Source organism: Lissotriton helveticus, chromosome 3_2 (genome assembly GCF_964261635.1).
Source record: "Lissotriton helveticus chromosome 3_2, aLisHel1.1, whole genome shotgun sequence".
NCBI classification, from domain to species: domain Eukaryota; kingdom Metazoa; phylum Chordata; class Amphibia; order Caudata; family Salamandridae; genus Lissotriton; species Lissotriton helveticus.
This window is the reverse complement of record NC_136062.1, coordinates 360,648,542-360,676,495: the sequence shown is the minus strand read 5'-3', so window position 1 is coordinate 360,676,495 and position 27,954 is coordinate 360,648,542. Positions and strand designations below refer to the sequence as shown.

At 43.6% G+C, this 27,954-nt stretch overlaps 1 protein-coding gene across 1 annotated transcript in view; it reads right to left on the bottom strand.

The window, feature by feature from the left end:
• TPCN2 (two pore segment channel 2) overlaps positions 1–27,954 on the bottom strand; it is a 228,681-nt gene that overhangs the window by 109,636 nt on the left and 91,091 nt on the right. Inside the window, exons 6-10 of the mRNA XM_078684245.1 lie at positions 16,485–16,591; positions 10,612–10,684; positions 6,823–6,922; positions 3,171–3,236; positions 682–746 (exon numbers count right to left, since the gene is read on the bottom strand). Of these exons, the coding sequence (XP_078540371.1) occupies positions 682–746; positions 3,171–3,236; positions 6,823–6,922; positions 10,612–10,684; positions 16,485–16,591 (411 nt within the window). The remainder of the gene's footprint in view (positions 1–681; positions 747–3,170; positions 3,237–6,822; positions 6,923–10,611; positions 10,685–16,484; positions 16,592–27,954) is intronic.

The following is a 27,954-nucleotide window of genomic DNA, read 5'->3' as shown; positions in this document are numbered from 1 at the left end:
GGGGCCAGGGTAGACAAACAACTCTTTAAAAGTTTAACCAGTTTTTAAACTTTGCTCTTACCATTGCTTGATTGCATTTTTGAATGAAAAGCTGAGATTTACATAGTACTTAAAAATCTGCATCTCCAAAACCCTCTGGTGGATTTTGTTCATTTGGGTGTCTAAAAATTCCTAAAAGTAATATTTATTTTTCTAAATTGGTGTTGAATTTTTCATTTTGTGTGGCTTTATTTCATGATTTTGGTTTTTCTAAATGCTTTATACTTGTTCCTGTGTTTAAGCCTGACTGCTTGAAGCCACAGCTTCCCAAGGTGATTTAAGTATTCGCAAATGAGCATAACTGGACCCTAGTTGGTTTCCTGAGTGTATTTAATTTGCACAACCACACCATGTAATACACCACAAGTCCTCACAGGTTTCCATAGGATGTGGCCCACACCTGGCTGTCCGGACTGGCCTAAGACCTCACGTGGCTTCCAACCAGTAATAACAGACTATCCCAAAATATTTTGATGAAAATAATGCAAAAATTCTGCGAGACCCTACACAAGCAGTTATTTGTCACGATCACTACTACAATATCTCCAAGCACAGGTTTTATTTATCGGTGATCTGACATGGTGTTTTTTAATTTTTTTTTATTACTCATAAACAGATAGCAATTACAAAATTTCAACTTACCAGCAGGTAACCACGAAATTGGTTGTATATTATGGCCGTCAGCAAATTCATCAAAAACAAACTTCCTTAAAAGAGACAAAAAGAAGGTCTGTGGTGAGATTTTCTTTTTACTTATCTGCAGTAGTGTCAAAAACATAGATGTAGCCAACTCATTTTAAAGCGACAGTGATAGGGGCATGGTACCACCCCACCATGACAGACCTCATTTGGACATTCAATGTATTTATTTGTTGTCCCCAGATAAGCAAATTGATGCGGAGATTAGTGATTCTCATGCAACATTAAGGGTCCATTCAGCTTACACTTACTCTACTACCAAGGACTCCACCTACCCACTCAGAGAGGTTAAAGTTGGAAAAAGAAGCAATTGGATGTGAAAGATTGGTTGGCTGGGCATCTGAGTGGAGCATTGATTGGTTAAATTTAATTCCAATTTTATATAAGTGAGGCAAAACAGGAAAACAGTGATGTCAGTGAATGGTTTTTAAAAGTGTGGTAAGAGCATGCTGGCTAAAAGGAAGGGGTAGTCAGGTCACCTTCAAGAAGAGATGTACATAACATGTTTGAAAAAACACGGAACATCTTTCTAAGGAATGGTGATGTTAAATGGTTTGTGTTCTGTTTCGTGAACCGGTCCCCATTGACTCCACCCCTCATAATTTCATTGTGGAGGCAATTAAAGAAGAGAGGTGCCATGGAGGAAAGTCTGGACCAACTTCAAAAACTTTTGTTGAAACTTGGAAGATGACATCTTAGCAGCTCATCATGAACTTTAAGACATGTCCCATTCATACTATTCTAAATGACTCAGGAAGGGCATCCCACGCTTGGACAGATTCATGAGCCCTAAAATGAATTGGGATAAGCACTGCAGAAAAATCCTATTCCGTGACTGAGAACTTTTTACAAAATTAAACACAGTCTATTGTTACATTCACAGAATCATTTTTCATTCTGCAAGCCACCAAGTAGAGGATAGTTGGTCCAGAAGAAGGAAAAAGGCTTCACCAATAGGAGCAGTTCGAATATTTTTCACAGCTGGGGTACCCAAGAAGATAAAAATATCTCAAATCAAACTCTGCATCGCTTTATTAACGGTTGTTGGGGTACAGTTCAAAGAAAATGCCAAATTGAGGGTTCGATTTTATGGTCCCTTTACCCTAACGACTGATCACCATACAGTTCAAAGTGCTACCTTAAATGTGGCCGAACCCGTCCTGGTGTTTAGAGACCAGGATGAGAACTGAAAATGAAGCATGCCTCTACTATACTGGGACAGGTTCTTTCAAAATAAAAATAAAAATTCTCTGTATTGGAATGGTGTCTTTTGTAGCAAATTTTTATAAATTCCGTGCAGTAGAGTATTAAGCCAAAAAAGAGAATGTGAGGAACCAGCAGCGGGAAATGCACACAAGTAAAGTAAGTATACTGTTCTGATGATACATTTGGTGTTTGAGGGATATAGAATCCTAAAAAAAAAAAAAAAAAAAAGGACATAGAATCTAAAAGTGGAAGGTGCATATTGCCATGCAGAGTCGAAACACACTCCTTGGCGCACCATAAAGTTTTACTCTGGTTAGCTCACGAGGAGCTGGGTGTAAAATCAAAGCAACTGTGGAAACTTATGGCATCCACTTCTAGAGCATCTAAGTAAGGTGGATACATCAAAGGCGGCTGGCGAATCAAAGAATAGTCATTTCACGGATAGAGAATACTGTACATCAAGTAGGGGGCTTATTGGGGTCTCACACTGTCATAAAAGTCCAGCAGGTCTACAACTAGCTAATTGCCTCCTCTGCTCAGGCTACTCTATGGAAGAGTGTGGAGTATGGGCTAGTAGGTGTGCGCTTGACTGGGTCAAGAGTAAAGGAAGAGCTTTTGTATTGCATGGCTTATTATTTCTGTAGTGTGGGGCCTGCAGTGTCTCAAAAGGAGGCACAGATATGTTGAGAGGGGTCTGTCCGCAATATGGTATATTAAGACAAATGTATTTTCTAAACAGTAAGTTCACCTATTGCACACTTACCATCCTGTGTAGCACAAATGTACTCATGATGGACTTCAATTCCTTTTTTCACGGATGTCCCACTTACATTATTTTCGTAGGATTTTACTTTACTTTTTGTAAATCATCATTTTAACTTGGGATGCTTCTTTATTAATTTATTAATTTTATGGATTTTGAAACATTCGGAGATTTGGATTGTTGGATGGTAATTCCCAAAACGAGTTGTATTTTCTAGGGTAATTTTTTTAAATGATTTGCCATGTTTTTATTGCATTAAAAAAATGATATTGTACTTTTTATGGTTTTATTGAACCGAAATAAAGAAAATAGGATGTTGAGAGGTCTTTGCGGGACCTAAGGACCCAAGTAAGCAGGCATGCAAAGAAGAAGTTAGGAATGTAGATTTCTGCAAAACAATATAGATCTTTGTACATCTGACATGCCCACAAAAAGAATTGAGCAACAATTACACAGGTCTTACCTATGACTGTGAAGACAATGAAGAAGAGGGAATATGCTCGGTGTTTGGAATACGCTGGAATCATTACTGCAAGGAAGAAGAAGAAAACAAAGGAGTTACACGGTTCTAAAGTCAGTGTAAGTGGAAAAAATCCGAAATATTCAAGCATTAATTACCAGGTTTGTGGCATTCGGAAACACTTGTGAGAAAATGCTCCAGAAATATGAGAAAGCTCAAGTAGGTAATTATGTCCCCCGATTATAAGACTAAAGAAGCTTAATTTAGAGTCCACATAACTGCTGTGTAGCACTAGTCATTGTGTAGTAACGTCAATCCATGCAAGCCTAAAAAAATAATGAAGGAAGGAAGTGGTTGGTTGGTCACATTAAAACCTAAGTCTCTAATTTAAGGGTGTTTGTCATTATACAGTCCTCTCCAAAAGGTACACGTTCACTCAAAAACTGAGGGACAGTTACAATAAATCAATTCTACATCTCGACCAACCAATGCAAAGTGGACAGGTGTTCTATATTTTTGGCCAGTTGGTTTGTTCAACTCAACTTAGTTTCTTTCAGTGTGTAATTTGAGCCGGTGATTTCCGGTGCTCGGCAGCGGCACTTATGACAGTCTGCCACAAGGTGGCGCTGTCAGTTGAATTTAGAGATCAGCACAACAGTTGTTTATTAATTGAATACACAATAAAAATGACTAACACCTACCACCCAGGCCGTTTTTATAGCTTTGGGAGCCTGGCAATCTCACATTTTAAGTGTGATGATTAGTAGTCTGTGCTGTTATTGGCAGTTCTGGAAGGGGCAATGGGTTGTGCAAGCTGCAGTGACCTTCTGATGAGGGACTAGGCATTTTTTTAAATTATTATTTTTAAGTAAGACCCTTGTTGAAGCATGAATTCATTTAAAATGCTTTCACCCATCTGCAATTTCTGCTAAACACCCAGACGCATAATGTAATCAATGGTGCATTCCCGTTATGCTTTAACAGTTGAATGAAGAGGACTTTACAACCCTCTAGAGCTCACATCTGCTCGGCCCTGTGCACTGCTGTGCATTGGTCTTCTGCGTTCAGGTGTGCAGCACAACTGCAGATAGCCTCACCACCAGGTTTTCACACTGGGTTTAGAAGCATAGGAACAGCAGGCAGACACACGGGCCATACCCCCCTAAAACCCTTATCATTCACCAGTCATTTCAAAGATGCCAAGAAGCACAGATAGTGTGGTGCGATTGTGTTAGCCACTATAGTGCTGTGCACCCAGGCTTCAACTATGTGCAACTTCTCAGACGAGACTGGCTCCTGTGTGTAGGGTGACCAACCGTCCGTAAATTTCACGGACACTCCGTAATTTCGGCCGTCTGTCCGTTGTCCGTGAAGGATTCTTTAACGGACGCCATTTGTCCGTCATTTTAACAGGGCACACCGGTTGTTCCACCCTAAAGCCGGCACAGCTTGCACCCACCTCCCTTCTTCACTCCGATGCTGCACAAAAGCTCCTCAGATACTCCGCAGCATTGGAGAGGCACAGCTGGATGGCGACCCTCCCACCTCCAGCCCTTGATGAGCTGTTAAGAGGTGCTCGAAGGTGACTGAGAGGGAGGGGCTGCAGGTTAAGGAGCAGCGACATCTATTCAGATGCAAACAGCCCTGGGTGGGTGAAAGGATGGATGGATGAGTGGGTGGGTGGATGGTGAGTGGGTGAAAGGATGGATCAGTGGATTGGATGGTGGGTGGGTGAAAGGATGGATGAGTGGGTGGATGGTGGGTGGGTGGATGGTTGGGTGGATGATGGGTGGGTAGGTGGATGAGTGAAATGATGGATGGATTGATGGATTGATAAGTACAAGGGTGAATGACTGGACATATGAGTGAAAGGGTGGATGTAAGAATGGATGAGAGTGAAAGGGAGGGTAGATGGACAAAAAGATGAATAGATGTGTGAAGGAGTGAAATGATAGATGGATGTATGATAGGGTCAATGGATGGATTCATGAGTGGATGAGTAGATGGATGGGTGGGTGGGTGGATGGATGGAAGGATGGCTAAGTGAAAGGGTCAATGGAGAGAGAAAGGGAGGATGGATGGATGACTAAAAGAGTGGTTGGGTGGAAGGATTCGTCAGTGAAAGGATGGCTGGATTGGTAAAAGGGTAAATGGCTGAATGTATGAGTGAATGGATGGATGGGATGAAGAGTGGATGGATAAGTGTACAGATGGATAGGGTGAAAGGGTGGATGGATGGATAATGGAGGATGAGTGAAAGGAAGGATGAGGGGATGGATGAAGGGATGGATGAGTGAAAGGATAGATGGAAGGATACATGATGGATAGGTTTGCAAATGGTTGAATATGTTTGGAAATGGCTGGGCTTACTTATATACTATTGCGCGACCTCTGATGTGTCTGTAAAACGTAACTATTGTCCTGAAGTTTTGTCCTGAATTTTGACCTCCTGTCCTGAATTTGTGTCCTGAATTTTGACCCTTTGTCCTGAATTTTTACACTCACCGTCCTGAATTTGAACCAATGCCAGTTGGTCACCCTACCTGTGTGCAATACTGGGGTTCAACAATTGTCAATTCTTAAAGTTGGGCTCGTTAGCAAATTCTTTTGGAAACCAGTGAAATCAATCACAGATGGAAATGTACAAGACAGAAATAATTAGTGCAAATGGTCGCCCTATATTTCTAAATTTGGTGAAAATGGAACATCAGTTGTTGCTCATAAGTGGAAACCCCAACATTCCGCACGTGGCATTCTTGCTCAAATGGATGAAACTGTGTTTTACTTCACAGCGTGTGCTTTACCTTATCTGAGCCAGTACTATCCAAGCACAAAATAGCTGACCTGGTCCCAAACGTACTAAAGGAATGACTGAATACTTTGATCAAGCTTGTTTCGTAGCCTTCCTCGCCCTTTGCAGAAGGCGCAACCAGTTGGCCCTGAAACTTGTATAGATTTGCTTTTGGAATCTATACGTTTCTCTCATACCCCAGTGGATGCTGCCTGTATATATTAATATTCCTTAAGGATCTTCAGCAGGAGAGCTAGGGGAACTTGGACTTAAAGTGGGGCTAAAAAAAAAAGAGGTGGGAGTAGCTTCCCAAAACTTCTGGTTTAAACTATTTTTAATGTCCACGGATGTCTCCAACCAGTCATAATAACCCAGGTAACGTCAAGGCAGGAATTCAAAGTGAACCTTTTCTGCTACCTTCTCCTCTCACTCTATCAGTGCACCCCATTATGCCTCTTTCTTGGTCACATCCTTGTGAGCAAAGGACTGTGAGGGAGGGATAAGTCACTGTTTATTTTTTTCCACCCGCTCGTTGTCAATTGTGTGCTTAAGTAGAAGACTTCAAGTGAATTATTTAAAGGACAGTATCTTTACTATAAACTTCATATTTAGTGGGACTTTAAGTAAAGAGCGCATGAAATGTAAACATCTGCCAGTAAGATAATGCTGTGCCTGGGTGACATTCTGTTGCAATCAAGGACATTAAGTGGGCATGAATGTGTGTTCAGTGACTATGATGACACTGACAAGGGCCTTTCTGTAAGTGTCATTGATCATTTTAAAATAATAATGACTTATCCAAGGCGCAGTGTCCTCTCCCGCCCAGGCGACACGTTGCGGCTCAGCGTGGAACACATGACTCACCATCAGGGTTATTTGCCGTGGTCAGCAGCACCAGGAGCGAGGTCATCGAATCGGGTAAGTTGCGGAAAAATCCCATCCATTCCTTGTCTATCTGAGCATCCTGTGCACACAATGAAACAACATGTTAGAGAAGTACGTCGGTGCTTTCGTCACAACATAGGTCTCACCCTCCACTCACAGTAATGGGCGAGAATCCACATTTACAAAGCGTGAACCTGACTTTCTGGGAACAGAGCAGCCCCCAAGCACTGCAACAACACTGCATAAAGCATCAAGGCATTAGGCTGAGGCATTATGTTGAAGTGTTTGCAGGATGGAAGGTTGGCTTTTTGTACAATTCTGCCTCAATATTTTATCAATACTGCAACTAGAAAATAGGATCAGGAGGTGGAGAACCACACATTTTTAAGACTCACCAAAAACGCTATAACACACAAACCATGCTGGCAAGGTTTAGGAAATGCCAGGAAACACTTTCTTTCAAATGCAATAAGAGATTTATCAGCATATTCTCTGAACTCCCTCAAAAGACCTATTTCAAAGCACTGAACATGGCAGATAGGTCTTCTAGAACTTTCTAAATGTTAACCTGGATCTCAAACCTACCTTACACACCAATAAAAGCGGCTCTCCACAACACAGAGGTGAACCCCAAGGACTAACTGAGACAACACACTTCAGCCACCTACATATGCTCCTGTTCCTACACCCTCAGTTCCACTTTGGGGTCCAGTTGCCTAGACAAATTTCTTCTCCCTCACCTAAACTTTGCCAGGCAACGTGCCCCAAAAACGTGTGACGTCCTGTTCCTAGTGCCACAAGAAGTCTGGACTTGCAACTGATTTTAAGGTCTTATCTGCACGGAACACTTAACCTGCCATCTTCCTATATCTCTAGTGTGTGTGCTTGCCTGTAGTATACCAGCTCCTAAACCAGCCCTTAAACCTTCATCAACCAGCCACGTTAAGATCACTATGATGCCACAGACACGACTTACCTCAACGAGAACCCAAATTAACTTCTAAAACTGTAGATTTGACTTGAAGTTCCCTAATTACCAAAGCAGCCCTCACACCCAAATGAATCTGCGTTTAACCTGGAGAATAAATTCTGCGATTGCATGAACAACTTTGTGTGGGTCCCGTAAAACAAGAATAGGATGGATTAATCCAGCTACACTAAAAACAACCATCTTGAGGATAGCAGGGAATGATCGGTGTTCATTTCCTCTCATGTAAAAAGGCCTGCTGCCCTGCAAAGTTTAAAGGCTGCGGACCACCAGACCTAAATCCTTTGCGGCACACCGGGCAGACATATCCTGCAGCCCACCCTATTCACAGATAACACCTGTATCTGATGGACAGGACTGCCGTCCAGACGACAAGTGAATTTACACAAAACATGAACTACTGCCTGCAATCATCTAGTACCCAAAGACTGAACCTTTACATTTATTTTGCACAAGGAAAGAATACTGAAGTCAGTAAACAAACACCTCCCCACTGAGCACCTCGCCATTACCTTGAACAGATAATGCTAAATGTCTGTTGAATAAACAAAACAAAAAGAGAAAACATATTCCTCATCAGCAATCTAAAGCCTACCATGATAACATGTGGCCAGTCAAATTAAAACTATCAGAGCTAAAAGCTTCAGGCTATGATCTTCAAAATGCCTATAAAATTATCCCTACTATCAGTCTTACTGAAATATTCGTCCCAATGGAAAGTCTGCGTGGGGAGTACGCCTACAATCTCTACCATACACTTCTATGTTGGCATGTAGGTCATTGCGTTTGTTTCAAGGGCCTCTTCCTGTGACTGCTGCAGTTGATTTCTTCTTCACGAGTGTGATACAGCAGGTGTCTAAGTTGCTGCCTCCTTGGTTCCTGTGCAAGTGGCATTAAACTTTCATTTATATTCTCCAATACCTTCACGAGATCAATTTAGTGGCAGATGGCAATGGAATTTACAAAAAAAGAGCAACTTTCCCTTGGGGCCTCCTGCACAGTGAGTGAAAAAGGCACTTTAAAGGGCAGGCTGTCCTATGACTGCTATAGGCACTCCACTAGTTTTCCCTACTAACCTTTTAGTTTGAATTCTTCACCGCAGGCTTTGCGTTTACCATTAAGCCAGTCGCCAGCCCATCATTCTACCTAAGACCCAGAACAATGAGTCCTCCCTCTCCTGAGGGTCTTGTAGTTGGAAGAGCGTGTGCAGGGTCTTAATTCGGGTACTCGTATCAATGACTGTTGGATGCTTTCATTTGTGGCCCAAAAAAGCCAACTCGTGTGCGATTTCAGCAAAAGCGGTTTACCTGCAATAGCCACATGAGGTTTGCCCTCAGCTCCAGATATGGAACTGAAACATCCGACTGAGTTGTGGTTTCAGCTACAGCTACTAACAAGCCACAGCCAACAGGCGTGTGTTTTTAAATGCACCACCTCGCTTACAATAGGCAGCCTAGGTGCGCTTTCCTTTCAGCCCCAGACCTTCAACAGTCAGCCGTTGTACGCTTTTAGATACTGACACTGGCCTGTAACAGCAAACTGGGGTTTGGTTTCACATATAACTACTGACCTGCAATAGCCAGCCAACCAATGTGTGGGCAAGGCTACTGACCAACCAAAGCATGGCATTTGCTATGGCCTAAAACAGCCACGTGAAGTGTGATTTCCGCTTTGTACTGCATGCCCAACAGAAGAGTGCTTCATCTACAGACCTACAAGGACCATCATGTTCCTTCTAGCTGTGCCCCACTATAGACTACTCTGTACTGTCAGATCATTAGCTACAAAAGCCTACTGCTGCTTGCTTTCTACGACCAGACCACCAACGCCTAGTTACATATGGTTTGAACTAGCGTGCTACAACCACCAACTTGTATTGACTTCACTGCTCACCACTAATGTAATGAAATGATGCTCATCTACTCCCAAGCCTGCATAAGCTACCAAGAAAGGTAGCTTATGTTTTCTTAAAAAGTTTATAAAATGTCCCTGGGGTGGCATTGGGTGCTAAATTGATATCAGACTCTAGCTGAAAGCTTACCAATACCATCACACATGCAATTTCACTTCTATTCCCACTATGGCCCACTGTAACCAACCAATCACCCATCCTGCCACCACCACCAAGACAAACCTATTTTGGATTCCAGCTGACCATCCACAGTTAACCCTCCCTCAAAAACGGATATGAAAACTATCTATTTCAGCTACTAAGAGGGGTAGTCACTTAATACCTGGCTCAAAGACTCTTATGATGATTGGTCAAGAGTAACACAAGGACACGGGGGGGATACAGAGTCCCAGCTGTATGGAGGTAAGGATGTACCTAAAACACTCATTACGAGTGGCCGGGTATGATAATGCGGGCACCAGGGGTCAGAACAATTCAGCCAATCGCAAGTTGGATTCTGAGGATCCACTAAGAAATGAGACACTACATTGTGAAAGTAGTAATTCCACGTTTGATTCTTCCCCCACCCTCCACCAGTTACTCCTCATTGGCTCACACTTGAGCAGCTGAAGTGAAAGTTAAAAGATCTGTGGTGTTTCTGCAGCTCTCATAATTGTGATATCGGAATTGAGAAGCTACTTGGGCTAGCAGTAATTCTAGTTTGGCATATATTCATCTCCATTTAGCAGTTGTAGTCTTGTAATGCCCCGCTATTTCGAACTTCCAGAAGCACCAAAATAAACAGTATCGGCACTACAAAATGCATGAAAATTGGTCTATGACACAAGACAATCATCAACAAATTATGAAACGATGATGGATTACTTACCTTTTCCCTAGCAAAGAGCAGCATGGCAAACATGGTAAAGAGGCAGAGGTGAAGTGCAAGCAGCAACATGACACTGTTGATGAAAAAAAACACAAACACCGATTACTCGTCATGGCTTTGTTCAACGAGGCTGGTGGAATAGTCTGAAAAAAGCAGGTTTGACAGGCTGGAATTTCACACCCATTAATAAGAAACTAGTTACTTATCGGTTACAATAGTTACGCAACTTGAAAGTCGTCTTCATTCACATGCCATGCATTATTTCGCCATCTAGGTGGGTGTCCTGGAATTGTATCCCTTAACCTCTTGGATGCTCATGACGAGCTCAGCTCGTCATGAGCCACGGTGCTCCGGTGCTCATGACGAGCTGAGCTCGTCATGACCGCGCCCGTTACTTGGAACGCGCGCACGCTGGACCGATTCTCCTGCTGTGCTGAACGTTCCATTGGAATGGGCGCGGTCATGACGAGCTCAGCGTGTCATGAGCACCGGAGCGCCGTGGCTCATGACGAGCTGACCTCGTCATGAGCATGGGGGTGCTGTACGCGCCCCCCCTCCTCTGCCCCCCAGAACAGCGGGGGAATACCACGAGCGGCGAAAGGGTTAAAACAAGGTTAGATCTTCGAGCTTTCATCATATGTGTAGTATGACTCATTGTGCCATTGTTGACTGGAAGCCATCAATGCCATTAGAATGAGCCTTCGTGCGAGCAAAGAAATGGTCCCTCTACTTCTAGGGTTGGTGGAAGAAGACAGACTGGGAGCAGGGAACTGCGACACCCCCAGACCCTAAAGCGGTACCTTTAATGGCTGCTGCTCGAGAGGATGTACAGAGAGCTCTGAATACTTTCTGCAGTTTCCACTTTTAGTAAGCTCATAGTCAGGGAGCCATTATGGGACTGGGACATGGAACAAGCTTGGGATCCTCAGCTTTCCTTTTTTGTTTATTAACATTAATCTCTACAGTATTTAGCGAGACATATCAATTTCAATTACACATATTACAAATAATTATCCATATTGCCAGATTTTTCAAAATTGTTTAACTTAAGTGTGTCCATAACAAACATTAACACGGTCACTGTAATTGCATTAATCCAACTTTGATATTTCCGTCAATTACATTGCATATCTTTCATATTTCAAACCTAGTACATAAATATTGCACTCGAGGTTTTCACAATCCTGGACAAAAAAAAAAAAAAGATGCATGCATCAGGTCTTGCAGTGACCAACCACACAATTTCCGTGGTTTGCTATTGTTTTGAAAATTAAAGGATTTGTCACCTACTAAGACCTCCCACCCAGGAGGAGGAAACTTAAGACGCCAAGACACAGATGTATTAAATACAGAGCAACAGCCCTTGTCCTGTCCTTTCACTACAGCAGACGCCTGCTCTCTGCCACTGGAATACACAATCTAGAATCCAGTGGAGATGGCAACCAGTTGCTAAAATACAACAGAAATTTAAAGAACAAACTTATATAGAACAGAATTGTATTCTTTCAGTTGTGGCTTACACGAGAACACATTTGTGTGCCGTGCAGCTACAGAATTGCAGAACTAAATTTCTTCCACTTTGATACTTTTTCAGCAAGTAATCCAAATGTGTAAAATGATTACTATTGGACGATTACAATTCCCCCAATTCAATAGCTAATTTTAGATCATGCTGCTTATTATTGGAAGTGCAAATATCAACTACCGCAAAGCTACAAAACTTATAAGACTTGGAGGCACATGTAAGAGACACATGTAACACTGTTTGGTAACAAAGGTGTGACCTGCAGGTTGGGCTCAGCTCTCAGGAGCAATAGGTTTACTCAGTGAGCTAGATCACCCACGCTGGTGGCAAGTGGAAATCTAGGAGTAAACTATAGGAATAGTCTTCCCGAAATTCAGATTCATTTATGAAAAATAACCTTATTTTTAAATTACTGCCCTTGGCTCTTAGTATACAAACAGTGATACTTAACTGCAAGCAAAGGTAAAAAGTGAAACAAGGAAAAATAAGATACAACTTTAATTGTTATAAATATTATACCACCTATTATTAAATTGAAGCACAGCGAAGGAGCTAGGGATGGCATCTTGTAGTACTATTGCGCCCCATTTCTTCTTAAAATTCGTAATTTGTGCAGATGTTTTAAGGAGGCGGCGCCTAGGTCTCACTTTTAGGGACAGGGACCTATTTTTCAGACTTTGATCCACAGCTAGAGAGAGAAAGGTAAAAAAATAGAGAAACAAATGGGCAGAGAAGGAAAGTAAAAAACTGTTACGGTAGAAAGCAGGGATGAATGGCAACTGCAAGAGTGAGATAAAGAGGCAGAGAGTGTAGGTTTGACAGAAGAGAATTGTATGAGGTAGGACCAACCAGACTTGGTATTCTGCAACCCCGGCATTCAGCAGAGCAAGTGGGGGGTATCTTAAAAAAACAATTTGTACTTGAACTTATTTACAAATTAGGCACTGCGAGAACTTTACGAAATTTGAAGTGTAGGCGTACAGCCAAGAGAGATTAAAAAGAACTTGAAGTTCTTATGAACAGTGTAGGTCATACAGGTTGAACAGAGTGGCTGGTCTGCACTAGAACGACTAGTCGCTTCTTTAAGTGGCGATCACATGGTCTCGAAGGATTCCTAACCACACAGGCGCTGGGGGTGCTGTCAAGAAGCCTTTATAATTTTGTGTTTATCTTGTTGCATTTGCTGTGCCTTCAAAGACAGAGGTCTAATGTCAGGCTATGTCTTGTGACAAACTGCTGCTTATTATTTTAATATAGAGATGGGTATTTCCCTCTTTTTTCTGACTGCAAGGTGAGTAAGGATTTTGTAGCACGAGCCATCTGACCATCTTGAAGGGGTACGGGGACTGTGGAACGAAAGGCTGTAGGATGCACTCTTTTTTTTTTTTTAGAACCTTGGTGAAACACCCCGGGCCGAAGAAAGACCCAACGGAAGGGATGCAAACTCGTACACCTGATCCTTCCATTGAAACTGTAGCAACCAACGATGCGGAGGAAAAATAGGGACCTCCGTGCAGTTAGCACATAATATCTGCCAACACTCGGAAGCTACTCCTTGGTTAAGCAATGGTGCTGGAACCATTTTCAGAGTTGGAATCCAAGGTTCACACAAAGAATAAGCAAAACAAATGAGCCACGCCCATTCAGCAACAGAATGCAAAGGGTGAGGTATGTAGCCAGTGGTGCATTTTAGAGCACACTCTCACAAATACATTACTAAAGCAGGGTGTGGTAGTGCCCTGTGCTTTAGAGACTACACATTTTCTATTGACATGGTCACAAAATGTGTACTGACATGCAGTTTTACTGATAAAGCAACATAGCTCAAAAAGGATCTTGTGTGGAAACCGGTTATATATTTAAATATTTATCATTTGCGCAGCACAATGTAAATAAAGTGTCTTGATTTATTTGGAGCCGAGTGTTGCTCTCCCCCAATTACACTTTAAAAAAATGATTCTGCACATATTTTTCTTTTTATTTTCTGACCCAACTCGGAATGGCAAACCAAAACATGATGTGGCGGCATCATTTTGTAGCAGCATGCATGCTTGGTGTGTGCGCCTACAAATTTTAGTGACTGACCACGGCAAACTTTTTTTCTTTCTTATTTAGCATCAGGTACGCGGAACACTAGGGCTAAAAACCATTGATAAAGTCAATAGGTTTCAAATGCGAGACTGCTCTGTAGTTCTTGTCGAGTTAGTTCATTTTACTTCTTCTGTCCAGAGTAACTGTTGTAAAGTAAATAGTCTGACTCCAAATCCAACATAAAGGTGAACCTGTACACATGAAGATAATTGGACTGAGTGCGCAAATACTTCTGCATGCTTTCCACACCAAGATTTCCCTTGCCCAAAATCACATATATAAACTAAAACCTACTCCCTCAACCTCCTTTAGACTGAGCCAGTCAATCGTAGTTCCTTCAAGTCACCTTAATACAACCTGTAGATTTTTTTTAATTTTTTTTAATTCTTATATCTCTCACTTCTTAGCCTGCACTTCTTGACAAGCAAAAACCTCTAAAACCTTAGATCTTTAACTACAATATTTTCTCTCTGAAGCAGTGGTCTTTTTAACGCCACGCCGGTGTAAGAAAAACTAAATATGTGGCACTCCCCCATCAAAAAATTTCACAATTGTTCTATTAAACTGCCAATGTTTAAATATGTCTAGACTTATTTAAAACATGCAGTTATGTTACCGTTTTAAAAACGCAATCAAATGCATGATCGCCACACATACTATTCTGGTCAGGCAGGCCCCACTAGCATGTAAAAGTATCCACAGTGTGATTGCTAGGAATGGGAGTGGAGCTTTCAATAATATTTGTAGTCCCAACCCTTATGACACCTTCTCCCACCCAGGATATTTATTTATTTTATTTATTTTTTGCATTATACAGCACGCGATTACCCGAAGGTGTCCTGGGGCTAGATAAATACTCCTAAAGGATCAGGCCAGGATCACGTTAGTGTGAGAACAGCCAGGTTTTAATGCCTTCCCTGAAGGCCATCAGGTCTGTCATGTTCCTCAAGGCGGGGGGCAAGGCATTCCAGGCCTTCGTTGCCCCCAAAACAAAGCTCCTGCCTCCCCACCATGCCTTCTTTATACGAGGAACTTTGACCAAGCGCTGCCCAGTTCACTTTAACCCCTTACACGCTCATGACGAGCTCAGCTCGTCATGGCCCGTGGAACGCTCAGGTGCAGGGAGAATTCCAATCCTGTGCTGAGCGTTCCACGGGAGACAATACACATGTGACGAACTGAGCTCGTCATGAGCACAGGAGCGCCGTAGCTCATGACGAGCTCAGCTCGTCATGAGCATGCGGGCGCTCTGCGCGCCCCCCCTTCCCCCCAGCACAGCGGGGGAATAACCCCCGCATCGAAGGGGTTAAGGGTCTGGGAGGAAGATACCATTGAAAGTACTACTTCAAAAGAGGTTAGGGATGGCCAGATACAAAGTGCCTTACTGTCTTTTTTTACGCTGAAAACAAAGAACAGTTATCAGCATAACGCTTCTTTTGGCCAGAGCGTGGCGCCCCTCCCCCCCTGGGATCACTTGAGTACCGCCTAGGAGGGACCCTCCCCTGGTTAGAAAACTCCCGCTCTAAAGGGAAAAAAACTTGGGATTCCTGAGGTTTGAATTGCGCAGTCATTGGGTGCAATCATGTGCTACCCCATGAGCATCGTGACAGTGGTTGGCTCTGGGGAGGGGAGGTGGGGACTACGAGCTCTGGGTATGGGGCACTAGAGGGGGTCAGCTTGACCTCATGGACCAGATATAGGTAGTTGAACAGCTAAACTAAGCCAGAGTCAGGCTAGAAAAAAGATGCGGGACAAAGAGTACAGCCGGAAAACAACTCATTTTCTTTCAGTAGTGAATATTTTCTTTAAAGTAATGTCTAGATTTTGGTGTAGCTTGTACAGCTCATGATTTAATTTGCATTCCACTAACTTTGTCTAATCCTTTCTACCTAGAGGTTGCGTAATAGTATTCCTACATTGCTGGCAAACTGAGTTTTTGCCTTCTATGAAATGGACGATATACACCACCTGGAAAGCAGTGTGGGCGAGAAGAACTCAGCGACAAGCCACAGAAACAAGAGTAGTGCTGTCAAATAAAAAACACTAATTGCAGAAACACTAACTACACTTGTCAAACTCCAGGTATGTGACGGGACTGCAGAACCAATTAGGTGGATCAGATGCCCTCAAGAGCATAAAACGCACATTATGGTACAATTTATAGATTTCGAGCCCCAAGCTGCATGTGTGCTGTTCAATGTCCCAACAGTAGTCAAGCCCCCTCCTGGTACAGTGGTCACCGATGACACTGACCCACCTTGCCATTTCAGGTAGTGTCCTTCTGATGCACTTCAGTGTCTTTTTCATCAAAGAAGAGTTCTGCAGAAGGAAGAAAGGTCGAAGGATCCGCCTTACCCGGACACCCTGCAATGATAAGAAGACCAAACATGAATACCACTAGGAAGGCACAAAAAATAAAAACAGAAGCAGCACAGGTAAAGGGTGGAAATGCAGAATCGATGCAGGGGTGAGATGGATTTAAACATTCAATAAAATGAACTCTTGACTTTTAGAGTCAGGTTATTAAAGGATACCTCTGTAGGGGGGAAATTTGAAACTTTTTAAAGACATAATGCAAAATAGAGAGGGCTCCCTTCACTAGCTAAGAGTTGAAGCTCTTTCCATTGGTATGCCCGAGAGAGAGAAGTCCCAGACAGGTCACCAGTGTGAAGGGATTTGTGTCATAGCACCACTCTGGGCCAGGCCAAGTCTGAGACATCTCATGAATCAAACCCCTGAACAAGCTGGGGTGCAGAAGAAACCTGGCCTTTTTTATGAGTTGGCAAGATTTTGGGGGCAAGATATCGGGGCCAGAATTAAAGTTGGCAACCATCCTCTCCGCACGACAGTCGGTGCATTATGCATTTTCCCCCAAACCGGGCATTCAGAGTTACCAGGCAGTTTCTTCTGATATCGGCGAAATAAGCATTGACATTTTGAGCCTGCCCATGGCAGACCGAAAGGGTCAGCGGAATTGGAGGTGATGGGGAAATGGGCAGGGTTCCGGGGCACGCTTTCATCTGTCCGGGAGCAGGGGGTGTGGGAGAATTGTCTGCGCCCCTTGAACTGCTGCAGGGGGCAGGTGGGTGCCAGTCAATGCTATAACCCACAACCCCTTCTCTGCAGCATTTGTCGCATGCACAGTGGTTGGGAATTTTCCAACTAGACAATTCCAGACTTGGACACCCCTGTGATGATGACTTGAGGCATTTCACCCAGAGTTATCCCTCCGATTAAATACCCCAACTCTTAATGTGGGCCTACATGACTTGTATTTTGCAAGGGTTGACATTGCCTGGCCCTAGGTGGCACCGTGATTACAGAAGATTCATGTAGAATCAGACGTGTACAAGTCATATCTGCATCATGAGCCAAACATACGGGAGCGACTGACCCTTAGTGGGAAATGGAGCTCTCTGGCTCCAAAATTCACACAGACCCAAACTTCAGACATCAATTGTATCGACCCAAGCAATCAGATGATACATATACAAACTGCATTGATTCACCCAAACAAATAAAAATCAGCATTCATCAATCCGATTAGCACATACGCAATCTGCATGTTGCTGTTCTGGCACACTGGGGTCAACTTCAAATATCAGTCATGTCTCCATTCCTTCACATGGACGCTTTTTGGGCAGATCTGCTCGTAGTCGCACCCGTGCATGTGCGAGGGCATTCCATCAGTGCTTCCTATCGCATAGTTGCACCAGTGGCTTGGCAAACCATGCTTTAAAGCAGAGTTATATATGTAGGAGCTTATGTTCCTTCCTTTTGAACAAGTGATTAATCGACAAGGATAAATCCTTATTATCAAATGTCAGCTGATAGAGGGTTATTATTACATTTCCAGTTTGTTTGTCACTTAGTTAATCCATTTCACTCTTGGTTTATTTCACTCTTGATTTATTTCAGAAGTTTTTATTGACGGTAAGGAAAACAGCCTACACGTGTTTCGCCCTATGTGGCCGATCACGCCAGGGCTTTCTCAAGGCTAAACAGTGACAAACGAACTGGAAATGGAATAATAGCCCTCTATCAGCGGAACATTTGATAATAAGGATTTATCCTTGTCGATTAATCACTTGTTCAAAAGGAAGGCACATAAGCTCCTAAATATATAACCCTACTTGACTATGCGAAGCTACCACCGTCCAGAGCTTCGAGCATAGTTCCTTAACATTCTACTTTTTTAGGAATTATTATCTAGACCTAGGATCCCTGGACCTGTTGCCTTTGTTCTAACCCTTGCTTTAAAGCAGACACTCCTGAAAATGTGCTCACATTGTAAAGTGAAGGCTCCATGCAGGGTCGTTAGTCTATATATCCAAGATTCCAAGACTCTTGAGCAATCCACAGTGTTGTAGTTTGAATATTAAGAAATGTTGTGAACACTCACTATCTAAATTGACGCCATTTACTTGTTTTGCATTTTTCTGAAATATAATTGATGGTCACCTCCTTGTCCCCGCCATCTTGCACAGCATTTGGAAGTTACAGTAAAATCAAGAACTTATCTGCGAGGATTCGGTGTTGGTGATGAAAGAAACAGGTGTGGAGTTAAGGTAGAATTGGGTCATACTCTCTTACATGATCAGGATACTGGTGGGATTAAATAGTAAAAAGAAGGCAGGAACAAAGTTCCTTGATATAAACTACCGTGGGAATATTTAGGGTAACTACTCCACCACCAAAGCTTCACAGTTGCTGGAAAGTTGGATGTTATTTACAGGTTGCAAGAAGCAGTGTGGATCAAGCGGAAAAGATAGCGTATGCATCAGTGCCTACGGAATACTAGTCGCACACTTTTTTTTTAATGACACATACGTTTTTGGGAGTACTAATGAGACCTGCATCGTACCTGCAGACATTTAGTGTTTTATTGTGTGGAGACAGAGATGCCTGGATCCCAGGTAGGTAGAGTCACGGATGACAAATTCTTTTTGTTTCGTGTGTGTGCGAGAGATGTAGAGGCCAGTGTCTAAGGAAGGTCAAGAAGATTTTACAACTTTGTGTATGCCCATTATAAAAATGTGACACGGATCCAGCTCTCGCGGCCCTATGCCCTGTCCTGGACATCACAGGATTACATAAAGAGGTGCAGTCACTCCTATGACAGCCTGATAGTGCTGCACAGGGCCGCATCTGACATATGTAAATACAGCAAGAATGGCTAATCCGTCTTTGAAATCAAGAAGATGGTACTTGGAACATTTCCTGAAGTTACCCTTTTAGGCCTGGACCGCCATGACCAACTGCCTGTAACAATACACAAAGTAATACGCTTTGGGTGAGACCCCTGCAGCAGCTGGGTTGTTCAGGCCAGTTCCCATTAGCCATTGCTTCGTTGAAGTGCTTGGTAGGTTTTAGATCGACTCAAGGTGGTTTGTGTTTGTTGTTCACGGATTGCTGGAACGGCACAGTAGTCAGTCTCCTGGCTACTCATGACATCATTCCTTACATGTGCGCCTGCCTTCACCCTTGTCTATCAACACCTGTCACTGTCAGTCTCTCCAGTCCAAGATGCTGCCCACTACTGTTATAAACACATCTGTTGGAATACTCAATACTAAATAGCAGGACAGCGTCTGATCCCACTTATTTACTCTTCAGTATCCCAGCAGGCCCGGTTGTTCTCTCAGATTAGTTTATAGATGGACTTGTTCCTTCCTTAATATAGTCCAGCATAGTGAGAACTCCTGGGTAGATATGAACTGTAACCTGTGTCGGAATAGGAACTTGAAAAGAAATGAAATAAAAAGAGCATTTGTAAAGCGCGGTAGCTACCATGAGGCGTCCTAGCGCTGTGGACAAACGCATAAGAGGGGGCATAGGATCCTATTCTAGTTGTTAAACAGCTGGGTTTTAAGCTTTTTCCCGAAGGCCAACAGGTTGTGTTCCGTACACAGGTGAAGGGGTAGGGAGTTCCAGAGTTTGGCCGTCTTGTGGGAGACGGAGCGTCCACCACATCTAACTTTCTTAATTCTGGGTATTGTGAGAAGGTCTGAGGAGGTAGACCTTAGCTGTCTGTTTGGTTGGTAGGGAGTGACCAGGGTATGATTGATGGTGGTGCCTGATTTCCAAAAGGCTCTATGTGCGATGCACAGGCCCTTGAATACGATTCTGTCTTTGACAGGGAGCCTGAGTTCTGTTTGAATTGAGGTTAGACGTAGAATCTGGAGCAGTTCTGGATAACCTCTAGCTTGTTTAAGGTGGACTGTGGCGCACCTAGATAGAGGGCATTTCCAAAGTCCAAACGTGATAGGATTAAGCCTTGGATCATGATCCGTCTGGCATTAGAGGGAAGGAGGGGGATGATTTTTCGGATGAGCCGTCAGTAGGCCGTAGCAGGTGGCTGATAACTTTGCTGCTTGGTAGTTGAAATTGAGAGACTTGTCCAGCCAGATGCCAAGGCTCTTTATCGTGTCTTTGGGCACAGGGGGGGGTCCAAGACAAGTGGGCCAGAGGTGATTGATGTTGAGATTGGGGCGGTGACCTAGTAGCATTAGCTCAGTTTTGTCTCCGTTGAGTTTGAGACAGGAAGATGTCATCCAGGAGGTCACTGCTTCCAGGCAGTCTCTGAGACTGTTGGGGCTGGTGTGAGAATGACTCAGAGCTACCACTAGCTGAGTATCATCCGCGTAGGTGACTATTTTTAATCCCGAAGGGACAGACTATCTCAGCGAGGGGGCTCATGTATATGTTGAAGAGCGTATGACTTAAGGAGGAGCCCTGCGGTACCCCACAATCGAGAGGTTTACTAGTGGAAGCAGTGTCACCCTCAAACACTTGGTCGGGGAGCGCTCCTTCAGGAAGAATTCGAGCCATGAGATTGCGGTTGATGAGACTCCTAGCTTGGTGTGCCGCTGTAGTAGTATGCGGTGGTTTACCGTGTCGAAAGTACTTGTACAAAATGTGTTTCTGCTGCAAGCTAGGAACTTCTGCTGCAATAATATATTGCTGGTGCACTGTCGGGTGGCGGGGGGGAGGAAATGGAGGTCCCCTGGCCTTCTGAGAGTCTCAGGACTAAAGTGGACTTCTTCCCCCAAGCATTAGCACGCCAGCAGGCGCGTTGAGTGGTGGGGGCTCGGACCACCTCTAAGTAATCCAGCTGTGTGGTTTGTACTGGAGGTCACAGGAGAGCTATTTGCCCCCAAGGACCCTCAAGAGCCAAGGGAACTTCCTCCTCCCCCCCCCCAACTAGGAGTGCGCTAGAAGGCACGTTTGCAGAGTGGTAGAGAAAGGGCATTGGCCTCCTACCAGGTGTTAGAAATCCTGCTGTGTGGGACTTACTGGAGGTAACAGGAGGGTTAGTTGCCCCCCAAGGGCATCCTTGGGAGCCAAGTACCCCTCCTGTTATCTCCAATAAGTCCCACACAGCAGGATTGCTACGAGGTCTTCGGAGGCCTCGCCCCCTTTCTCCACCACTCTGCAAACGCGGCTCGTGGTACACTACTGGTTAGGGCACGACGTCGACTTTACTGCTGAGGGAACTCCTGTAAGTCCTACACCACTGAATTTCTGAGAGCTGGTCGGAGGCCCAGCTCCCTTTCTGCACCACTCTGCAAATGTGGCTAATAGATAAACCTTAGAAATTAACTGAAAAAAAAACCAAAGGTACAGGAACGTTATAGTTTGGGGTCAGATTTCACTCGTGCAAAGCCAGAGAAACTCAGCAGTAATAGTTAGTGAGCTAACTATAACTCGCGCCCACACAATGCATTGCTTATAACTTCACATATTACATCACTCATGACATGGTCATATATATAAATTGCACACTTAAAATAATGCAATCCCACCCTAAACCGCTACTTTAGGCAACAGTACCAGCTAGTAAAAAGGCAGTCCCTGACAACACAAAAGGAAAAAAAAACTGGCTGCGGAAGAGTCAAATCACTAGTGCCTGCAGCGTTGGCATTGTGCCACCCCAAAGAGTCGGCCCCATAAATGCCAGGGTGTAAACAGATCAGCAGCACGACTTCCCATGTTTATTTGTTCAAAGCATAAAAAACAAATGAAGGTTTTAATCTGCTGGCAGTGTACCAATCTGACATCTGTCGGCATGCCAGGTTCACCATCTGACTTCTAGATGACTTAGTCCTCCCACAAATAATGTGGACGTCACCTTGCTGGCCTCCTGTGAACCCTAGTGCTGTGCTAGCAGCCTCTGGGCTCAGAGGAAAGTAAGAAACTTGCAAAACAATTAGTTGTTGTTGCAAGTGGAGCCAGTAAATAGGCGTCTATCTCACCCACTGCCCCAGATCATGTGAAGAAAGCAAGCAAGATAGGAGAGAGTAGGGGAGAAAGAGTGTTAGTAGAGGAGAAGACAAAGGGTAACATAGTAAAATAGAAAGGAAGAGCTGGGTCAATGCAAAGAGATTAAAAGAGAGGGACAGCAGGTGATACATTACTGAGAGGCAGATTCAGGTAAGTGGGACTAGTAAGAAAGTTAGAGCTCAGAGAAGGGCAAGTAAGACAAGTAATAAAGAGGCAGCTGAGAGAGAGTGAGGAGGGACCGGTGAGAGTCTGACAGAGTGCTCAGATGAGAGGAGAGGCAGGGGTCAGACGAGTCGGGTCATAGGGACAATGATGAAAGTGCGGAAAGAAGGGAGACAATCAAGAGAGTCGTGATAAAGTGATAGATAAATGGGAGAGACAACATTTATATAGCTAAGAGGGAAAACAGAGGCTGGTTAGAAAAGTCATCTGAGGGAGATGTGTAGAGGAGGACAGGCAAGAAATATGACCAAGAGAGAACAAGTGAGAAATGAGTAGATGTGAGATATTATAAAGGCGATCAGTGAGGTACAGTTATTATTATTAAATTAGTTTTGTAATGCGCACAGCTACCAAAAAAGGGTTTCCCGTTGCCTAGCACACCAATTGCTAGAAAAGGAGCAGTCAAGAACCATTTGCTACTAAAAGAGCCAAGTTTTAAGATTTCTTTAAAAGCTGAGATAGGACGGGTCATTCAAGGACACCGGAAGAGAATTCCAGATTTGGGGGCGAAGACAAGAAAAGGTACGGCCTCCCATTCTTGCAAGTTTAAATCTGGGAATCACGAAGTCTCCGTGGGCTGTAGAGCGCAGGGGACGAGAAGGAATGTAAGGATGGATGAGCTCTTGCAGATACGCTGGTGCCACACCTGGTTTGATTTTAAAGGTGTAACACAGGGTTTTAAATGTAATTCTTTGATCAATTCGAAGCCAGTGAAGGTCACGTAAATACGGCGAGATGGAAGCCTGTCTAGGAACTTGAATAAGAAGGCATACTGCAGAGTTCTGAACTACCTGTAGCTTTCTCAGTACCGTTTGACAGCTACCGAGATAGAGAACATTGCCGTAATCAAGGCGAGAGGTGATGAGTGCCTGGACTACCGTGCAGAGGGAGGGGGTATAAAAGACAGCAACAGGTGAGAAAGACAGACGACTGAGAAGTAAACAAGACAGACAGCTGAAAAATAAACAGCTATGGGGAGGGTGACAGCAGGTCAGATGACCTAACTTCCTATGATATCATGGGGGACCTGGTGGTAGCGGGTCAAAGGACATGTGATGACACTTCCGGTACCCTAGCGAGTTGACATCCATGGTCGTTTATTTCTTCGGTGGAACTAAAATTAACAGCCCCATACATGAGGATATTGCAAGGGAGCCAAAGCACAGAGTAGTTTCCAGCAGTAACCTATTCAGATTGAGGTCCAATGGGCTTACTACAAATGATTGGCTTGCGTTTATGAGATTAATCAGTGGCCAGAGCTCCAAGGGCCCCCCTCAGCATAGTACACTCACTGACTGGGTCTAGGACCAGTTAGTTTTATAGTAACGCTCGCGTGCACACGAGCAAGCACTGTTCGCCACAGACTGAACGTTCACAATATGATTTACATTACACATGGTGGAGCACAGGGTGCGGCTGTGTTGAATCATGCGCAGTGTCAACTTCACATGCGTGGTGGGACAATTATTTGCCAGCCGTCTGCGCCTGCCACCAAGGCTGCAGGTCACCGGTGAGACAATTAAAACTAGTAATCGAAAAGTTGCAATAAATATCACAGTCACAGGTCTAGTTCTCTGCGGTGGGGGCTGCAGTATTCAGGAACCCCGGGGTTACAAGCCTCAAGCCATTAAGCAAATGTCAGTGCCCAAGCCCAGCTGGATATTCGTAATGGCCAGTGAACTTTCGAAAGCACCCAGTTTCAAATTCACGCTGGCAAGTGTACATTCTAAAGCGCTCCGCTTCCTATTCACAACGGCCAGTGTACATTCTAAAGCGCTCAGCTTCCTATTCACAACGGCCAGTGTACATTCTAAAGCGCTCAGCTTCCTATTCACACTGGCAAGTGTACATTCTAAACGCTCTGCTTCCTATTCACATTGGCCATTATACATTTTAAAGCGCTCCGCTTCCAATTCACAATGGCCAGTGTTCATTCTACAGAGCTCCGCTTCATATTCACAATGACCAGTGTATATTCTAAAGCGCTCCACTTCCTATTCACAATGGCCAGTGTGCATTCTAAAGCGCTACACTTCCTATTCACAATGGTCAGTGTACATTCTAAAGCACTCCGCTTCCTATTCACAATGGCCAGTGTACGCTGTAAAGCGCTCCGCTTCCTAGACACAATGGCCAGTGTACATTCTAAAGTGCTACGCTTCCTATTCACAATGGCCAGTGTACATTCTAAAGCGCTCCACTTCCTATTCACAATGGCCAGTGTACATTCTAAAGCGCTCCGCTTCCTATTCACAATGGCCAGTGAACATTCTAAAGCGCTCCGCTTCCTATTCACAATGGCCAGTGTACATTCTAATAGGGCATTGCTTCCTATTCACAATGGTCAGTACACATTATAAAGCACTCCGCTTCCTATTCACAATGGCCAATGTAGATTCTAAAGGAGTTTCCTATTCACCGTGGCCAGAGTAGATTATTTTTTACGTTTGAAATCTCTATTCAAATAATAAGTAATACAAAAAAACAGTGATACAAAATATTGCAATACAAGTTGAAAAACCCATCAATCAAATGAGTGGGTAATATAAAGAAGAAGAGAAAGCTATTTTTAAGATTTTAAGGGAGAGGGGCCAGTGTAGAATCTAAAGCACCGACGTTACAGACCACGGTATACAAACGAAGACTAAAGTGAACTGCGGCCAAGCTTGTGCTGTGCCGCACGCTGGATTTACCACAGCCTGCAAGTTATCATATTGACTAATAGAATCCTTTCTTCAGTTTTTATATAGCGCGAACTTGGCCCAAGGGCATTATAGCGCTTTACATAATTACTTATTGAGGCCATGGGAAAATTAAGTGACTGATTTTGCTCACAATCAAATGTTTGAGCAGACTAGGAACGCATTCCTGGTATCTCAGTACCAAAATGGATACCGCCTCTCCCATTTCTTATTATGACAATGAGAGTCATAGCAACATATGGGGAAATTGCCTTAGAAATAAATGAAGGGGAAAAGCTGTGCATTTACAGCTGTGAACTCAGACTCCTGCCTTCTACTTCAAGCTGTGTCATAAAGGGTGAGGCACAGGGTGTGACTGTAGTGTAAACTGCACATGTATGGCGGAACCAAAATTTACCAGCCTCCTACGCCTGCCACCTAACCTGCAGGTCAGAGGCGAGACAAGTAAAACTAGTAGTCGCTATAAACATCACAATACCATGTCTTGTTCTCTGGGGTGGGGCAGACGGTGAGGGTGATGAAGGAGTCCAAGCAGGGGTGGAGTGTTGGATTCTACCATTGCTCTCACCCAAAATCTTGAAGTAAATCTTTAGCACGCTAGTGTTAGGCGGCAGTCGCCAATTCCCATTGGTTGCACGCTGGCTTTCCGCTGCGAAAGTCACATTATTAACCGCTGAACTTAGAAAATCAAGAGGCTTTATTTTTGTGTCTGCTTTCTGCATGGCTTGATTAAAATAACCTTTCTGCTGTCAAGGGCAAGACTCTCTCACTTCCTAGATAGATTTGATAGATTAATCAGACAGATAGATAGACACACACCCCTCATCCCCCCTGCCCGGGGGTGGTTGAAGTGAGAAAGTCTTGCCCTTGACAGCAGAAAGGTTATTTTAATCTAGCCATGCAGAAAGAGGTCACGGGCGGACACAAAAACAAAGCCTTGTGATTTTCTCATATTCTAATATATTATATATATATTAATTGAAAAAACCATAGGTTTCACACATGTTCCAGTTAGCTGGACATTTCACTCATACAAAACCATTGAAATTCCCCCGTTGTAGTTAGTTCAGCTAACTATAACTTGCGCGCCCGCAATGCACTGCTGATGATGTTACATAACTCATAACTTGGTCAGTGACATCACTTATGACATCACTGATGACATCTCAAATGATATCACTGATGACATCATCCTTGTGAAAGAGTGGCAGACCTCCTCTCACCCTAATATAACCTTTGATACACACATTCAAAAATAGACACTAAAATTTTCAAAAAAAAAAAAAGGAGATGCCAATACCAGTTACAACAACCTATTCAGTAATTCCAACATCTACATACACTCACTCACCAACAGTTCTATATAGTCACTCATACATGTACTCACTCATATGTACTCATACACCTATACATCCTGTTACACACTGACACTCATCCATGGAGTTACTCACACACACTCACACATGCAAATACACTATCAAACATCCATTTACTTGCATATACAGCTATACACACAACACTACACTTACTTCTACAGAAATGTACACATACTTACTCTCCTAAACATTCACTTATAGAAACATACTTATTTATACAGGAACTCTTCCAATCTATCACTCTCACATATACTCACTTATTTATTTATTTTATTTTGAAAGTTTTGTATAGCGCGAACAAGATCTTCGCAGATATCAGAGCGCTTTACAGAGGAGGGGAGCATGTATACGCAGATACATCAATCATGTTAACAGTACATTGAAGTGATATCATAAAACAATCAAGTAAATCAATTTAAAAGTCAAGAATAACAAATATAAGGGTTCGAACAATTAGTACAGATGAGTATCGAGTCTTTGTAGTTATTCCTCAGTAGTCGTTCAAGTGTATTTAGCCATGAGGATCGCTTTTACTTCTCTCTTGAAAAGTATGGTAGAGGTGATAAGCCTTGTTTCAGGGGGGAGCGAGTTCCAAATCCTGGGAGCCATTCCTGAGAAAGAGCGTTTAAAGGTTTTTTCCTTGCGGAATCTTTTAGGCTTTAGCAAAAGGTTGTTTGTGCCTCTAGTGTTTCTGGAGCCTCCAGAAATCGTCAGCTTCTGAGCGAGGTATCTAGGTGAGCTCAGGTGGACAGCCTTGTGGGTCAAACAAGCTATTTTCAGGTGTATTCTGGCTTCAAACGGCAGCCAGTTCAATGATTTGAAGTCAGGGGAAATGTGTGAGTGTTTTTTTGATCCAGTGATAAGTCTCGCTGCGGCGTTTAGAGAGGCTCTTATGGGTGCCGTAGTCGCTAGGGGGAGGCCGCAGAGGGCGGTGCTGCCATATTCTATCCGAGGTATGACTAGTGATTGTACCGCAGTCTGGAAGTCTTTGGCTGGAAGGAAAGGTTTAAGTTTCCTAAGGGTGTTGATTTGGTAGTTTGCTCCCTTAGTTGCTTTGTTGATGTGTTCCTGCATGCTGAGATTGATGTCAAGTGTTATGCCCAAAGATTTCGCTGAGTCCACGATGGTGGGTTGGACATTGAGC